Below are 19,458 nucleotides of genomic sequence, written 5' to 3'. Positions count from 1 at the left end.
ACTACGGAATTACTGCACAAATTGGATGATCTCACGAGAAATACCAGATATCCACTCAAGTATCGAAAAGCGGTTTAAAATAATATATTGCGATTTAGGTGCTCCGTCACGGGTGCTATAAAACATATCAGTAGTCAAGAAAACAAAAGCTTTCAGCAAAAAGTTGTAGAACTGAAGGAAGATTTGCTAAATGCGCCACACCACGTTTTTGGTAATCACAGTTCATGCAAGTCATATTATTGTAAAAAACTGTCATCGAACGATTCATCAACTGAAGATAATTTAGTTCCAGCGATGAAAAGTACTAAAGGAGGCTATATTTTCATTGATATAATGAAGTTCACATGCAGACTAGTGAATAATGCAACAAGTCTCATGCATAACGTGAATAGCAATATTGCTGAAATTTTCAACAGCGTTATAGCCAAGTTTATCGGCTTATTCAGCCAAAGGAATGAGTGTTGACGATGGTATAAAGATGAACAATAATTTTTACACACAAAATTAATTTCTGGAAAGTAGAAAAAAAACTGTACTGTAAAATTAGACAAGAAACATAACTGGTACTACCAGGCTCAAGGACAAATACATGTCACACGTCGAAAAACTTGTATATTTGCTGTCTGGACGGACGTTGATATGAAAATTGAAATTAAAAATTTCAGGAAGATAAAGCGTTTAGGAATGAAATGGAAAAAAATTAACAAGGTCTTATTTTGATTGTTTGCTTCCAGAAATCATTGACTCTAGGTTAGATAGACAAATGGAAATTAAAGAACCAGACTATATTCTTAATGCAGTAAAGGAAAGGGAAATAATAAAAAAACGAAAAGCAACTAAAGAACAAGTACAAATAACTAAAAGAAATAAGAAGTAAAGAATCACAAATAACATACCGAAAAATATAATATATAAAAATGATATTGATAGTAAATAAATACTTGATTTTAAATCTTGTTTCATTATTTAATATTTCTACATATATAACCTTCGTTTGAAGAAATTATCAAGTACTAATTTCTGTTTTAATAACAAAAAAATATTTATTATTAAACTGATAAAAAGTTATTTTATTTTAATCTCTATAAATAATATTATTCACTATTGTATAAAGAATTTAAAAAAAATAGAAGAATTTTTATTTTATTTATTTTTTTAATATATTTTTCATGGGTCAAAAGTACCCAAATTTGAGATTTTTCGAACATTTAAAAATCCATAACTCTAAAAATATTAACTTTATCGTAAATAGTCAGGACCTTTTTTATTTGTATTTCAATAAAGAATATTTAAAAAAAATCCGATTGAATCCGTTCAGTAGTTTTGTCGTGATTGAGTAACTAACATCCAAACCACTCCACAACACTCCAAACACAATTCCACATTTATAATATTAGTAAGATAAGATTTTTTATTTGAATATATTACGGGCTGTGCAAGATTGTGACAATATTTAATACACACAGTTTTCACTTCAAAAATAAACTATAATTGTGTACCTATATCTACTTACAGGAAAGCAAAATTTACTTGTAGTTTTCGTATGAAAGAGGTCCTAACAAACATCCATCATTACAACATTTACGTTTTGTAATACACATACAAGCAAAATACTAAAATTCTAAATTTACTAATAAATGTGATTGCGAAAGTGATTTTACATGAGTTACTTCGTTTTACCGCGCTACCGACTGATGGCCGGCTAAAAGGCATGGATGTGTGAGTGCGTTACGCACACAAGCTGTAAAATACCTAATTTGCACTAGCGTCTTGCGCTCGACGCCCTCTTAATCATTAACTATTTAACCGTGTCCAAGCTCGATCCGGAATCACTAGGACAGTGGGAACAACAGTTGAGTACTAACAAAACGATCTACCTACTTGGCAAGACTTGAGGAATTTTTTCGAGTCCAGGTTAAGATCTTTAGAGATGGTCGAGATTAGCAAGTCACAAACATCAGAACTGAAACCAGCAGCTAAGCCTAAAACTTTTCACGTGAATGTCCCCAAGGAGGGAAAAGAGCGTGAAATTAAATGTATACTGTGTGGAAGCCAGCATCACATTTATCAATGCAAATCATTCGACGATATGTCAACGAAAGAAAGACAAGAGACTGTGAAGAAAAATAAACTCTGCTTCAACTGCCTCGCACTCGGTGAACAAGTGTCGACAGTCGACGTGCTGCAAACGATGTGGTCATCGACATCACTCTCTTCTTCACTTCGAGAGAGAACAAACCATGGAGAAGCGTAACGAAGGAACAAACACGGCTACAGGTACAGTTCGTGATACGACGGCAGGTACAGTTCGTGATACGACGGCAGGTACAGTTCGTGATACGACGGCAGGTACAGTTCGTGATACGACGGCAGGTAAGTCCGATCCTACATTTAATGATTCGCATATTGTGTCTAATTTTTTAAGTGAGCGTATACAAACCAATGCTGTGTTATTAGCTACTGCTAAACTGTTAGTCAATAGTAAAAATGGTTGTAAACATATTATCAGAGCCTTGCTAGATCAAGGGTCACAAGCGTCATTTATATCTGAGGCAACTGTTCAATTATTAAGTCTTACACGTAAATCAGTGACTGGTTGGGTGTCCGGTGTAGGGTGTAACGTTATACGTACATTATTTGTGCTGCTAAATTAAAATATGCTTAAATTTAGTATTTAAAATACGTAAAATGAATTTAAAAAAAACATTAATTTATTATAATTAAATCTTGCATGAAAATCTACAGTAATTTATAAAACACAATTTTATCATAATTTTTTTTTTCTACAAGAAAATAATATAAATTCATCAACCGGCATTTATATATTCGCGCGGGCAACATTTTATCTTTTCAAAAATTCAAATGAATCTTTTGTCTCGGATTATAAAAACGGCAGTACCGATCGCCGCCGCGTCATTCATTTTTTGAATTTTGTCTCGAGAAAGTAGTTAACGCACATCACATTTTTTATTACGGTCTCTAATACGGTGTCGAATAATTGTATATTTAAGAATCGTAACCGTAATCTCTAAAATTAGTGTGATCCTTGCTTAGCGTTGTCTCGATTAAACAAATATAATTATAGTGTCAGTGTTTATCGCCCCCAAACTGGGTAAGTGGTATTTTTATTTAGTTTTAATGCAAGTAATCATGCCTAATGTAAAATCTAATATTTGTATTTAGTAGCATAAATCTCATTTAAATTATTTTTTATAGATTTCATCATCTTTCAAATTCTACCCTCATATTAAATATTTTTTTAAAAATTGTAAATTTCATTATCAGTTAACCTTCTGTTTAAAAATATTACTCTCCGCTTCTGGCTTTATGATTCCACGGCACTACTGCTACAATTTAGGTGCTTTCTTTTATATCGCAGTGCCGTGGATGTTTGCAAATAGTGCTGAAACGCTTAATGTTACATTTTGATGGCGCATTCCAGGGTTTAACGTTTGGATCACCAATTTGGACATTTACATCCAACCCTTTCACCCCAACGACGAGAGTGCTCTCCACCGGGTTTTGAATTACCCGTTCCTGCCGCCTCCGGTCGATAGCGGAATCATGCCACGCGACTCCCGGGATTATCACCTGCACGGCGAGACAGGAGAGTACCTGAGCCGAACTGCATTAGAGCTTGTGTGAATTGAGTGCTCGACCCCGCCCATATACATATTTTTTTATCTACCTCACTGGGTTGAATAATATAATATTTTTTTTTTAAATTCATGGGACCCTGGTTTCATTTACATCCTTAATAGACCAGGGAAACCGTGACAAGGGGAAGGGTAAACGAGAATCAAACATATGGTTTCATTTTGTGTAAAATCACGCCACCATCCCCATGAGCTAATTAGAATAAACGCGTATGTCATGCGTACGCTAACAAAACTGTTACCTACCAGTAATCTTAAATATCCCAATTGGTTAGAACATCGAGAATTGGATTTAGCAGATCCAGATTTCACAACACCAGGTAAAATTGACATTTTACTTGGAGCTGAGGTTTATGGTGACGTACTGTTAGATGGTAGTATCAAACACTCTGAGGGAAAATTAGTGACACAAAATACAATCCTAGGGTGGGTGGTGTCTGGCAGGATGACACAAGAAACTATGTCAGCAAGGAAACAAATCACATGTTTACATACACAGGTAAAAGACGATGATCTACTGAAACAATTTTGGGAAATAGAGAAGAGGGAACCAAACAACATACAAAAACAATTCTCAAAAGAAGAAGAAAAATGTGAAGAATTTTATGATGCCACAGCTGTGAGAGACGAAGGAGGAAGATTTGTGGTAAGGTTACCATTTAAAATGCTGTGTGGTTACGGCATTAAAGAATATAGCCACACCCTCTCTTCCCGTGGGTGTCGTAAGAGGCGACTAAGGGATAACACAGTTCCACGACCACCTTGGCACTTAAAAAGCCGACCGATGGCGGGATAACCATCCGACTGCTGTCTTTGAAATACACAGGCCGAAGACGGGTAGCAGCGTCTTCGGCGCGACAAATCCAGCCCTGCTGTCACCAACCCGCCTGACTAGGGGTATGAAAGTAACAAGTACCGTAATTTTCATTGACTATAGTGCCATCTATTAAACAGCTACAGCTTTCAGCACGATTTTTGTACACTTTATGCTGTAGATGGCGCTGTATATGGTGATAACTACAAGGTTTTATCATTTTAACTATTATAAATCGATAAACATTTTTAATAGGAACTTTTAAATATTTTGGCAGTAATTTTTAAGAAAAAGCCGGTTTATTATTTAAGTAGCACCACTTTTGAGATTGTCTATGGCGTCGTAGGTCCCTCCAACTGTTTGTTAGTTTTCACATTATCTATGATTTTCACAGCTTTTAGAAAGTTTGTGTGTTGATACTGTTTGTATTTATTGTTTAATTTTATTTTTCGTGACTTCGGCGTGTTTTCTGGACTTGTTTGATTTACTCTAATTGACCTTGGCCTCCCTTTACTGGATTTGGATCTTCTAAATTTGTGTGACCTGGCTTTTTCTTACGGGACTTTGAAACTACAAAATTATTTGCACCACAGAATGGCGTCTAACAAGCGTTGGAAGTGTTATTTTGGATGTGATGCTGACGGTAAGCAATTTATTTATTTATACAACCAGTAACCAGAACGTCTAAACAATAATCTTATTCACGTTCTTTCAGAGGATGTTTTCATTTGTTTGAAAATTCCATATATAATTATGGGTAATTTCAGACGTTTTGCATCGGTTCCCAAATCCTGTCCAAAATGAAGAAAGACTCAAATTATGGACGAGTGATTGGACCCAGAAATGCAAGAAAGAGATCCACTCTATATTTACAATAGTTTAAGATTATGAACAAACATTGTGAGAGGTGTTATCACACGCCTAGTGGGAAATTAACACGAAACGCGTTTCCAACTTTAATCACAGGTAAGTGGAAACTTATTTTTATATTAAAAAGACTCGACAGACATACAAATCCCTAAAAAATATCCTGTACTAGTAACAGATTCAATGTGTTGTATCAGTTATGTTAGAGCAAGGATGATGCTGAGAAGGATATAAGTTACATAGAATTACTTTAGTTTCTGTTACTTAAATATTCATATTATGTTTTCGTATTAATTTGATTTAAATTATATTATTTGGTATTTCAGTTGCACACCAGGCGTTTAACCAACCATTACTTGTAGATGACTCATTATTAACAGAATCTTCAATTATTGATTCACCAGGTACGTCCGGTTAGTAGTTATGTTTATTATACATATATTATGTTGCTTATTTTTATTTTATTTTCTAAGCAACTTTTCTGGTTGTAAAAATGGTGAGATGCATATGACTAATTAAAGATAATCACATCCTCATGGACCTAAAACAAAGGCACAATGCCGTTATATGTCTCAGTGCTGTAATTAGCTCTTGTGTAAACCTCGGCTACACACTCATTATTGCTATTTAAATTTTAGCTACACAAGAAATTACTCAACCACTACCACAGAGTGACCTGCTAAAAAATTTTATTAAAGAAGCATTGCCTTCTTTATCACAAGATATGGATGTAACTTTGCATGTACCAGACAATTTAGAAATTTCATCAACATCTCAACATACTATGGATGCAGGTAAGAAAAACTGTTATATTTTTATTAGGAATATTATTTTTCAAGTTGTAGTTTCATCATAAGAACAGTATAGGAGCTTTTCAAACTAGAAGATGCAGCATTGATTTATAAAAAACCTAAGATGCACAGTCTCTAAAAAAAGTTACACTCAAAACTGTCTTTTTTTTATGTCACTAGGTCGGTAAACAAGCGTAAGGCTCACTTGATGGTAAGCGATTACCGTAGCTTATAGACGCCTGCAATACTAGAAGCATCGCAAGTGCGTTACCGACCTAATCCCCAATCCCCCCAGGAGCTCTGGTCACCTTACTCACCAACAGGAACACAATACTGCTTGAAAACAGTATTATTTTGCTGTGATCTTCTGTAAGGTCGAGGTACTACCCCAGTCGGGCTGCTCCATATTTTGAGCAGGAAATTCCTGCTGTGCCCTACCTCAGTTGAAGTCTTCAAATAATCATAAGAAGTTGGAAAAATTAATGATATATAGACATATTTTTTGGCAAATTCAACTTTATATGCATAAATTAAAGTTGTATTTACAAAGGAGTGTACAAAAGCGTGTCGTGTTTGACGCATGCATTGACACAGGCGACTCGATACTATTTGACTGAAATGAGTGCACGATTTAAAATTTTGCGCTTTTTTTGCGGTCAGTTTTGAGACGCTGAGTGTGTATCTTCGGTTATTTTATAAATCAATGAGACACAGATAAAAATATACCTTAGTAGCCTTGTACGACACCCTCAGGATGGTATGGTATGGTGACATATTGTATTCATTCCATCACTACACGGACTTTACTATGGCCTATAATTACTTGAATCGTTTTTTTTTTTTTTTCAGCTAAAACTGTTAGTGCTATAAATACCAAAAAACTTAGGAGAAAAGTTTATAAACTCGAAAGTAGGCTAAAAAGCCGAAGTTCGAAGTGTAATGCACAGAAAAAAAAATTGAATGCGTCAAGAATCTTTCAAATTCAAAAATATTTTTAAATACAATCGATAAGTTGCCGAAATCAATGGAGATTTTTACAAAATTACAATTTAAACATAAAAATAAACCACGAGGAAGAAGATATACCGATAACAAATAATTGTGTTTGCTCGCAAACGAAAAAAAAACCGACTTCAATTACATCGCAGAGTAATACAACGTAGATCGACGAAAAAATAGTAATACTTTGTTCGTATTCCATATAACGCGACATTATAAAATTGTAGAATTATATAATGTTCTACTGTTATTTCTAACATTTTGTTAGCGATTGTAGGCAGAAATTTCATAAAAGGCCCGTCGTCGATTCGCGCGAAGCGCTGACATCGCATAATACGGCGGGTTTTTTAGTTGAAGCGGATTTATATTGAATTACGGTTTATGTCTTTTTTATCAAAAATATGTAATGTTCATGTTTTCACACAGCTCCGATGCACGACTGGAGTTTACCCCTTCAGATCAACTGTCTAAATAGGCACAAAAAGGCTTACTAGTCTAAGAAATATATTATTACTATATCAAATTGTAAATAAATGAATGCAATAACGCCATCTATCGGAACCTAATTGCGTTATTAGAAAACGTCTGAACGCCATCTCTAACAAGGTCATTCGTTCAGTAGATTTTACTGTTCAATTTTTTCATTCCGGGGCCTTAAATGAAAATCGATTCTTAAGGAGAAAACTCCAAAAACAGTCAAGTAAATACGCCATATCAGATATAGCTCAAAAAGTTCGAGTCAAATCTCAATTATATTTAAATGGGACCACATGAGCACCACCTATCGATTAAAAAAAGAATCATCGATATCGGTCCACCCAGTAAAATAGTAATGAGATTAATATAACGTTGGTCGACGTAAAATAGCCAAGTAAATACCCAGTATTAGCGAAAACTCAAAAATTAAAAGCTCAAATATATTTATAACGAATAAACTGCTACTCTCTACTCTAGTGGAATATTGTAATTTGATCGATAGTGAACGAAGTAATTTCATTAAATTTTGATAGATGGCGTTGTGGCAAAGTATTGAACATGACCACAGCCGTCTTAACATCGTCATGTAAATACGTGTCATCAAAGATTACTCAAAAATTGCTCATTATATCTCAATCATATTAAAAACGGACGACATGACAAGTATTAGCTTTTGATTTATACAAAAAAGATCAAAATCAGTGTACCCAGTAAAAAGATATAACGTATAATACAACGTAGGGTGACGAAAAAACCGTCAAGTAAATACGCAATATTAGATATAACTCACAAATTACGAATCAAATCTCAATTAAATTTGAATGGGACCACGTGACGAATAGTAGCTTTTAATTTATATAAGAAACGTCAAAATCGGTGCACCCAGTAAAAAGTTATGAGGTATAATACAACGCAAGGTGACGAAAATAATGTCAAGTAAATACGCGTTATCAAAGATTAATCAAAAAGTAGTTATCAGATCTCGATAAAATTTATATGTGACCACATGATAAACATCAGCTTTCGATTAAAGTAAAAATTATCAAAATCGATGCACCCAGTAAAAAGTTATTGCGGATTTTCAAGAGTTTCCCTTGATTTCTCTGGGATCCCATCATCAGATCCTGGTGTCCTTATCATGATACCAAACTAGGGATATCCCCTTACCCAACAATAAAAGAATTATCAAAATCGGTACACCCAGTAGAGTTATGCGGTATAATACAACGTAGGTCGACGAAAAAAGCGTCAAGTAAAAACGCATTATTAGATATTATTCGAAAAGTAGTTGTTAGATCTCAAATAAATTTAAATGGGACCAATCGGCACACACCACCTTTCGATTAAAACAAAATTTGTCGAAATCGGTCTACCTGGTCAAAAGTTCTGATGTAACATACATAAAAAAAAAAAAAAATACAGTCGAATTGAGAACCTCCTCCTTTTTTGGAAGTCGGTTAAAAAGGAACTACTACCGATGAAAAGGTAATGACACTCTCCATATTTAAACAGAGCACAAAAGCATATAGTTTTTTAGAAAAATTGTTTGTGCTGCCTTCAAAGAGGCGCTTACAAAAACTATTAACCAAATACCAATAAATGATGACATTTTCAAACACTTAAAGAAGACTATCTGTAGATTACCTAAAGAAAAAAGATTGTGCACCCTGATCTTTGATGAGGTGGCAATAGAACCAGGGTTGTATTTTAATAAAGGTCATATCATTGGGTTTGAAGACTGGCTATAAAAAAACTTCGAAAATCGCAGATCATGCGTTAGTGTTTATGCTAAAAGGTATTAAAGCAAAGTTTAAAGCCAATATGCTTCACATTTTGCCAAAGTTGCACAAAGAAAATGATCTGAAATATCTAATAAAGCTTATAATCAGAGAAATTCATAAAACGGGTCTAAAAATAATTGCTACAATATGTGACCAGTCACAAAACAAATGTTAGTGTAATAAAAAGCCTCAGAGACGATACAAGGGGAGAATATTTAAGGAAAGGAATTGATTATAATTCTTTTGCCTTTGAGATTGATGGTAAAAAAAAATTTCCTCTTTTTGATACTCCACACCTTTTAAAAGGGGTACGAAATAATTTATTAAAAAAGGATGCCTATTATATAAAAAAATGGTGTCCAAAAAGTGGCAAATTGGGCACATATTGTCATGCTATACAATGTTGATGTTGGCGGAGATGAAATAAGACTGGTCGATAAATTGACAGATTACCATGTGATTGAAAACAAAATACCAAAAATGAAAGTAAAGTATGCTGCTCAAGTATTCAGCCAGAGAGTATCATCAGCAATAGGTTTTTCGGCAAGTAAGTAGTAAATAAGTAATTTTTAAGCAATGGTTATTTAAAACTGTTACTTGTAACGTTATACGTACATTATTTGTGCTGCTAAATTAAAATATGCTTAAATTTAATATTTTAAATACGTGAAATGATTTTTCTTTAAAAAAAAACATTAGTTTATTATAATTAAATGAAATGAAAATCTACAGTAATTTATGATACACTATTTTATCATAAATTATTTTTTTCTACAAAAAAAAAATATAAATTCATCAACCGGCATTTATATATTCGCGCGGGCAACATTTTATCTTTTTCAAAAATTCAAATGAATCTTTTGTCTCGGCTTATAAAAACGGCAGTACTGGTCGCCGCCGCGTCATTCATTTTTGGAATTTTGTCTCAAGAAATAGTTAACGCACATCACACCTTTTATTACGGTCTCTATACGGTGGCTAATATATATTTAAGCATCGTAACCGTACTTTATAAAATTGTGTGATCCTTGCTTAGCGTTGTCTCGATTCAACAAATATTATAGTGTCAGTGTTTATCGCCCCCAAACTGGGTAAGTGGTATTTTTATAACGCAGGCAATTTATGTAGTTGTAATGCAAGTAAATCATGTCTAATGTAAAATATAATATTTGTATTTAGTAGCATAAATCTCATTCAAATTATGTTCTTAGATTTCATCATTTTTCAAGTCTACCCTCATTTTTAATATTTTTTATTATAATTGTATATTTCAATTTAAGTTAACCTACTTGAAAAAATAATTATCTCCGCTTCTGGCTTTATGATTCCACGGCACTACTGCTACAAATTAGGTGCTTTCTTTTATAACGCAGTGCCGTGGATGTTTGCAAATAGTGCTGGAACACTTATTTTTATATTTTGATGGCGCGTTCCAGGGTACGACGTTTGGGTCACCAATTTCGACGTTTCCACCTAACCCCAACGACGAGAGTGCACTCCGCCGGGTCTTGAACTACCCGTTCCTGCCGCCCCCGGTCGATAGCGGAATCCTGCCACGCGACTCCCGGGAATATCACCTGCACGGCGAACCAGGAGAGTACCTGAGCCGAACTGCATTTGGAGCTTGTGTGAATTGAGTGCTCGACCCCGCCCATATACATACATTTTTATTCTACCTCACAGGGTTAATTAATATAATAAAAATTTTTTTAGTTCATGGTACCCTGGTTTTATTTACATCCTTAATAGACCAGGGGAACCGTGACACTTGTTGCCCGCGCGAATATATAAATGCCGGTTGATGAATTTATATTATTTTTTTTATAGAAAAAAATAATTTATGATAAAATAGTGTATCATAAATTACTGTAGATTTTCATTTCATTTAATTATAATAAACTAATGTTTTTTTTTTTTTTAAGAAAAATCATTTCACGTATTTAAAATATTAAATTTAAGCATATTTTAATTTAGCAGCACAAATAATGTACGTATAACGTTACATACTTAGAATTCCATCTGTGTAATTTTAATACAACACAGGTTATGTATGCCACTACTCAAAAGACTCAGATTAGTAATAGCTAATGTTGCATGGCTGACTTCAATATATTTACCCATTCCAATTTAGTCTCTTGTATTTTGATACAGAGTAATTTTAATATTTTGCCTTGCGAATATCTTTGTGTTTATCGCCAATTTTATTATATATATATTTCAATGGTGTTATACATAAGTAGTTAAAAATTCAAATGTCCAAACAAATTAGACGTTTACAATATTCATTGCATTTATTATTATGATTATTAATATTATTTAACTAATATTATTTTTTTCTTTCCAGGGCACAATATATTACCCTCCGAGTGTGAAGATACCTCATTTTTCTTATTGACATTTGACAAATTATTTGATTCTTTTAATGGACACTCTTATTCAGGTACCTCAAAGAACTAGCAGGGTGTCTTAAAAACAATTCCCCTCACAAAAATTTTTGGTTGGAAGTTATCCCTTTACTAAAAAGTATTCAATTTAAAAGTGTTATTTAAAAAAGGGATGGCATAGAATCCATCAAATTTCTATTATAAACTGGCTGTGCTGTGTGGGTACGGCACTAAAGAATTTAGCCACCCCCTCTCTTCCCGTGGGTGTCGTAAGAGGCGACTAAGGGATAACAAGGTTCCACAACCACCTTGGAACTTAAGAAGCCGACCGATGGCGGGATAACCATCCAACTGCTGGCTTTGAAATACACAGGCCGAAGACGGGCAGCAGCGTCTTCGGTGCGACAAAGCCAGTACTGCGGTCACCAACCCGCCTGCCCAGTGTGGTGACCATGGGCAAAACACATGAGTTCACGTTATTTTTGGCGTAAACTTGTGGAGGCCTATGTCCAGCAGTGGACTGTATAGGCTGTAATGATGATTATAAACTGGATTTCCAACATTGAGACGTTTTTTGAAATGTGGGAATTGTTAAAAAAGGAACACCAAATATTTAATATAATAACTAGACAATATAATCAAGACCCCTTAGAAAATTTCTTTAGAGGTATTAGAAGTAACGGTGTCCGAAATACAAATCCTACCTGTGCTCAATTTGTAAACGCATATAAAACACTATTAGTCAATAACTTAGTCTCACCTCATTCAGTTAACGCGAACTGTGAAGAAGACGATAATAAATGCTTGCAGTCATTATGTCACCTTTTAAATGATGCTAAAGACAGTGCTATGCAAGAGAAAAACAGTAATTTTCATATCGATAGCTTTATAGATAATTTATCTCTTCCAATTACAGTTGGCGGCGATGAGCATAATGTTCTTTATAATGAATGTAGCATGTAGCAGGGTATATAATTAATAAATGCCAAAAGATATTTAAATATTGTAATATTTTCAGAAATATATTCATTAATCCCGAAAGAGACCCTGCTACATATACGTATTATCGTGATTACACGAAAAAATTATCTAATATATAAAATTCTCGTGTCACAGTTTTCGTTGCCATACTCCTCCGAAACGGCTTGACCGATTTTGATGAAATTTTTTGTGCTTATCCGGTATCTATGAGAATCGGCCAACATCTATTTTTCATCCCCCTAAATGTTAGGGGTAGTCCACCCCTAAATTTTTTTTTTTTATTTTTTAGACAAAATTTTTAATTTCTATTTTTTTATGATACAACATTAAAAAATACATACAACCCTAAATTTTCAACCCTCTACCATCAACCCCTATTTTTAAATAGCGTTTAGCGGCAAGACAACGTTTGCCGGGTCAGCTAGTTAATATACGCAAACAATGATTTTATTGCATTAACTAGAAAAATTTATAATGTATTAATATTATGCTTAAGAGACTCTCAAAACGAGAAACAATTGGAAGAGAAAATTATTTACTTTTTAAATATCGATGTAGATTTTAATATGATATCTTGCGATACACATAAGTCTCGGGTGGTTAAGTGTTTTTTTTTTTTTTATGTCACTAGGTCGGCAAACAAGCGTACGGCTCACCTGATGGTAAGCAATTACCGTAGCTTATAGACGCCTGCAACACCAGAAGCATCGCAAGCGCGTTGCCGACCCAATCCCCAATCCCCCCAGGATCTCTGGTCACCTTACTCACCAACAGGAACACAATACTGCTTGAAAACAGTATTATTTAGCCGTGGTCTTCTGTAAGGTCGAGGTACTATCCCAGTCGGGCTGCTCCATATTTTGAGCAGGAAATTCCTGCTGTGCCCTACCTCAGTTAAAAAAAAGTGTATTATTAAAACTGCAATTAATATTGTCGTTCATAGTTGGTGTAAAGGTGTAAACCAATTAATAAAAGGAAAAATTGTCACTTTTGACGAAAGTGATGTGGTAAAAGCACAGGCTAGGAGTTATTATTTGAAAAGACTAAAAAAAATAAAGCAACAACTATTTAATCTTGTAGTTTTTTTGTTATACCTATAAATAGTATTTTGGTAGGTAAAGTACCAACAAAATCGTAAGCGCCCTCTAGTGTAGCTATAGTAACTTTTGTTAACGCCATCTCTTAGGCAGCACAGAATACTTTGTTACATTTGACTCCCACTGATTTGTTAGAGTGGCTTATCTATACCCATATATTAGTGTATTATCTATGTATTATCACATGGTGGTGACTATGGGCAAAAATAAGGAGTTCACGCCATTTTTGGCGCGAACTTGTGGAGGCCTATGTCCAGCAGTGGACTGCGATAGGCTGAACTGATGATGATGTACTGATACCATTTAAAAACGAAGACCCAGTAGGTGGAGCACTTTTATAAGCAACCGGTTATCAGACATATTAAGCACTGTAGATTTCGAGCGATGGGGCATGTATCTACAGATATCAACCCAGCCGACTGTGCGTCACGGGGCTTACAAGGTTCAGAATCGTTAAATCATTCACTATGGTGGAATGGACGGTATGGTTGTAGGACCTAAATATGAGCATCAGTGTTCCTAACATCGAAGATACACAAGAAGAAGAACGTGTTAGGTCTTGAAATGTTATACACAATACCGAAGAAGAATTTATTTGGACATAATTTTCTAGTTTATCAAAAATGTTAAGAGTAATTTCATATTGCAGACGAGTTATTAATTTAAAATTACCTAAAGATAAACGTGAATTTTTTTTTAATTTATTACCCCAAAGGAGTTAACAGAACCTTTAAACTCTGACCAATGCCGAACCGAACCAATTTGGCGCATTCCTGAGGCACGCGATGGTTTGAAGTGTGTAAGAGTAGTATGTGTATGTTGCTTTGTATAGTCATTTTAAACTATTGTTCTTCTCTCTGGTGTGTGATCAAATAAACGTTTTTTCTTTCTTTATTTCTTTCTAAATAACTGTATTAAACAAGTCCAGTCTATTTAATTTAGCGATGATATAAAGCAGTTAAAATCTCATGGTTACGTGTTGAAAAAGAGTAAGATACGCAACCTTTGTCCCTTTCTATACAACAATGGAATACTAAGAGTTGGCGGACGTCTTCAATGATCTCAAATAGCCTACGATACACAGCATCCGATCATTTTACCTGCGACAAGTCATCTTAGTAAATTAGTAATCAAAGAAGCACATCTTAGGACAATGCATGGTGGGTCCTCTAGTTATGCTTAATTATTTGAGATCAAAATACTGGATCTTACGGGCAAAAGACCATACAAAGAAAAATTAACCGCGAGTATATTACTTGCATTAGGTATTCTAAGAAGAATACCACGCATCTAATGGGACAGTTACCTGACGTTTAGAGCAAAGGCTGACCGACTTTTTAAATCAGCTGATGTGGACTATGCAGGTCCCATCAACATAGGTTTCTCACCAGGTAGAGAAGGGTAGAGGAAGTCAATCTTACAAAGGATATATATGCCTATTTATCTGCATGGTAACGCCTGTCATACATCTGGAAGCCGTCATCGACATGACCGCTGAGGCATTCATTGCGGCATTCCGACAGTTTAGGTCGAGACGAGGGCATTGCCACGATATTTACAATGATAACGGTACTAATTTCGTAGGTGCAGATAAACAGCTAAGAGATATGTCCAATACTGCCAAGTCTATCATTCCTGGTGACATGGCAGACTTGTTAGCGCTAGAGCGTACTACGTGGCACTTTATACCATACCCATGCACCTAATATTAATTTAATTAATGATTAATTAGACGTAAAATTATATTATTATTATCTTTTTATTGATTTTATTGAATTGTTTTAATTAATTAATAAATTTAATGTTACATATTGACATTGATTTTAATTTTATTAATATAAATGTACTAATTTGTATTATTATTATGTTTGTTTTTTATGAATTTTATGAATTTTTTAAGTGTGATTATTTATTGATTATTTTATATTTATTGATTATTCATTGATTATTTTATATTTATTGATTATTCATTGATTATTTTATATTTTTTGATTATTTTGTTTTTATTGAATTGCTTAAATTGTTTGTTAAATTTAATGTTATTTGTTGTGATCAACTTAACTAACGCATTGGGTTTCTGTAATGTTAGTTCTAAGTTTTTGTTAATGCATAAATAAATAAATAAATAAATAAATAAAAATAAATACTAATTTTCGCGGGCTTTGGAAGGCTGGCGTGCGTAGCACGAAGACTCATCTTAGGAAAGTAATTGGAGATACTGCCCTTGCTTATGAGGAGATAGCCACAGTACTAGCACAAGTCGAAGCCTGTTTGAATTCTCGACCAATAACTTTACTAAGTGATAATCCCAATGATGGAGTTCGAGATGGATGCGAAAATAGAGCAAAACTCCTTATTCGAACTGATAAGTAGAAACGACAGAGACTTGTTCCTAAAATTCTGTATAAAAATTTGTAAAATAGTATATAATAGAAATAGGACATAAGTAAAATATGTTAAATAAATATTGTAATATATTTAATGTAACATATAAAATATTATTATTAACTAGCTGACCCGGCGAACTTCGTATCGCCTAACAGTCGATTCTTTCATTTTATTATTTATTTTTTTTTAGAATTTTTCTCTCCGTAAGAACCATCCTCGTACTTCAAGGAATATTTTAAAAAAAGAATTAGCGAAATCGGTCCAACCGTTCTCGAGTTTTGCGCTTAGCAACACATTCGGCGACTTATTTTTATATTATAGATTAAGGAACGTAGTTTATGTAACAACTGTAATATATTAGTTTTTATATATAAAAATTTGTATCATATTGTAGAAAAATCACCATTTGTTAGTTATAGTTAAAAACAAATACCTGTGCTGCCTCTCGTAAATTTAGATCGTAAGTCTTGCTTGTAAGATAGATTGTAAGAAAATTTGTTACTATAAAATAAAATAAAAATACATCTGTTCTCCACCCTCACTATCCCCGTTTTCAATCATAAATTTTAAATGAAACTTTTTTTCATACTATAAAGGTGGTAAACAAGCGTACCGTCCACCTGATGGTAAGCGATTACCGTAGCCTATAGACGCCTGCAACACCAGAATCATCGCAAGCGCGTTGCTAACCCTACCATGAACCCCCCCCCACATGAACTCTCTACCTTACTCACAGGAACACAACGCTCTGAGGGCAGTTATTTTTCTGTGATTTCCTATAAGGTCGAAGTAGTTCTCAAGTCAGACTGCTCCAGATTTCAAGCAGGATATATGCAGGATTTGCCCTCAAAACTAAAAAAACTAAACCTCTTCCTTCTATTCCGTATATACACATACATACATACCTAACGCTTCCCTTATGCAAGGTACCGACGGGTGGTATGTGTATGTCTATATCCCGGAACGCGTAGACATCCTCCGCCTTGATCTCGATGTCATCGATGTCGACCGCGGGCGCTGGTGGTACCACCGGTGGCACCACCGGAGTCTGGTTGCTAGCTAAAAATAATATTGGGCAAAAAGTTATCTTTTGTAAATATCGAAATTTGCTATAAAATGTGTCTGCTAACAAAATTTGCAATATTCTTCTGTTAAATATATATAAAGTTTATTCATACTACTTGTTTATATACAATTATAAATACATAACTATTCATATCAGTCGTCTGTTAATAAAGCACAGGTACTAAGTTGTGTCTACCTTAAGAACAGATGTTCGTGTGTGCCTTTGTACTTGCGGGCGTGCGTAAAGATTTGTGTGCTTCTGCGTGCATGCGAGTACGTGTGCGTGCGTGTATGAATGTGTGTCTGTGTGTGCGTGAATGTGTATAGGTACGCGTGTGCGTTTATGTGTGTACATGTGTCAGTGTGCAAGTGTGTGGGCGTACATGTGTGTGAGGGTGAGCGTGTGCATGTATGTGCATGTGTGTTGTGTACATGTGTGTATGTGCGTGCGCGCGTGCATGTATGTGGGTACGTGTGTGCATGCGTGTGTGTGTCACCTTTAAGCTGGTGCTCGATCTGCACCAGCTGGCTCTTGATGTGCTCGATGGCTGCGTGCTTGCTGTCCGCCGCCTCCAACAGCAGGGACAGAGTCGGCGCACCCGCTGATGGGGACACGGCGTCTGTAAACCACAGAAACATAGAAAATGACAATGCAATACAGTACAAATATGCTTTACTGTACTGTAGGCGTCTAAACATCGGCATTTGTAATTTCAATACCCATTCAGGATGGATATTGATATTTATACAAGTTTTTTTTTCCGGTTTCGATGTCTTCTGTCCTTGTCGATCTTTTGTTTCTCGTAGTAGGTAATATAGTCAAACCGCAGTCAAGTAGCGTAGTGGATTCAACACCACTTTTTTATATGCGTATGTAAGTCGGCAAACAAGTGTACGGCGCACCTGATGATAAACGATTACCGTAGCTTATAGACATCTGCAACAACAGAAGCATTGCAAACGCGTTCCCCATCTCCAATTCCCCCCTCTGGTCACCTTACTCACCAGCAAAAACACAAACCTGCTTGAGAGCAGTATTATTTAACTGTGATCTTCTGTAAGGTCGAAGTACTTTTCCAGTCGGGCTGCTCCATATTAAACCAGGAGATTTCCCACTGTGCCCTACCTCAGTTAAAATTCAAATTCTATATGAAAACTTCTTTGTCCACCAAAGGGACATTCAACAACTTTATCAGTTCAAAAGTTAATACATTATTAGACTTCAATTACCAACAAGAGTAGCCGGGTGTGGTATGTGTTGGGGAGTGGTGACCACCGGTGATGACTTTAGCAGTGACGTCAGCAACGGCGATGATGGCGGCGCTGATGTGGCTGTAAAAATACATAAATATTTAAATTATATTTATCATACAAACATTTTTACGTCAAGATATCTCTTTAGGTCAAAACCTAGGTTGGCCTTTTTGAGTTCCTAATAAATTATAATAACCTTAAAGCTCATTAAAAAATTACTCCTTCAATTTTATGATAGAAAAGTATAGCTCTGTGACGGCGTGGCTACAAATTGTGTGTCTACGTACTTGTAGTGTGTCACTCCTATGGGAAGGGGGAGGCATGCGGGCTTCACTATTTTAGCGTAATTATAAGATTTAGAGTCTTATGCCCGCTTCGCCAGCCCCTCTCCGCGCGCCCTCCCCTCGCCCCGCCCTATGTGTCGGTGTGCGGTGCAAGTGTCACTCACGTGTGGTGGGCGCGGCGGGGCCCGCGTGGGGCGAGTGCGGCGAGTGCGGCGGTCGCCAGCCCCTCTCCGCGCGCCCTCCCCTGGCCCCGCCCTATGTGTCGGTGTGCGGTGCAAGTGTCACTCACGTGTGGTGGGCGCGGCGGGGCCCGCGTGGGGCGAGTGCGGCGAGTGCGGCGGTCGCCAGCCCCTCTCCGCGCGCCCTCCCCTGGCCCCGCCCTATGTGTCGGTGTGCGGTGCAAGTGTCACTCACGTGTGGTGGGCGCGGCGGGGCCCGCGTGGGGCGAGTGCGGCGAGTGCGGCGGTCGCCAGCCCCTCTCCGCGCGCCCTCCCCTCGCCCCGCCCTATGTGTCGGTGTGCGGTGCAAGTGTCACTCACGTGTGGTGGGCGCGGCGGGGCCCGCGTGGGGCGAGTGCGGCGAGTGCGGCGGTCGCCAGCCCCTCTCCGCGCGCCCTCCCC

The 19,458-nt window shown here is 36.1% G+C and overlaps 1 protein-coding gene and 1 long non-coding RNA gene across 2 annotated transcripts in view; one reads left to right on the top strand and one right to left on the bottom strand.

Annotated features, from left to right (window-relative positions):
- Nucleotides 1-19,458, bottom strand: part of LOC123665861 (bromodomain-containing protein 8) — an 89,925-nt gene that overhangs the window by 58,401 nt on the left and 12,066 nt on the right. The window contains exons 6-9 of the mRNA XM_045600095.1: nucleotides 19,003-19,077; nucleotides 18,531-18,632; nucleotides 17,798-17,920; nucleotides 17,141-17,294 (exon numbers count right to left, since the gene is read on the bottom strand). Of these exons, the coding sequence (XP_045456051.1) occupies nucleotides 17,141-17,294; nucleotides 17,798-17,920; nucleotides 18,531-18,632; nucleotides 19,003-19,077 (454 nt within the window). The remainder of the gene's footprint in view (nucleotides 1-17,140; nucleotides 17,295-17,797; nucleotides 17,921-18,530; nucleotides 18,633-19,002; nucleotides 19,078-19,458) is intronic.
- On the top strand, nucleotides 5,346-5,734 carry LOC123666285. Its single transcript, XR_006745202.1, has 2 exons — nucleotides 5,346-5,436; nucleotides 5,664-5,734. It is a non-coding gene; the product is annotated as an uncharacterized LOC123666285 (long non-coding RNA).

This window comes from Melitaea cinxia, chromosome 25 (genome assembly GCF_905220565.1).
Source record: "Melitaea cinxia chromosome 25, ilMelCinx1.1, whole genome shotgun sequence".
In the NCBI taxonomy this organism is placed as follows: Eukaryota; Metazoa; Arthropoda; class Insecta; order Lepidoptera; family Nymphalidae; genus Melitaea; species Melitaea cinxia.
This window is presented reverse-complemented; position numbering and strand designations above follow the sequence as displayed.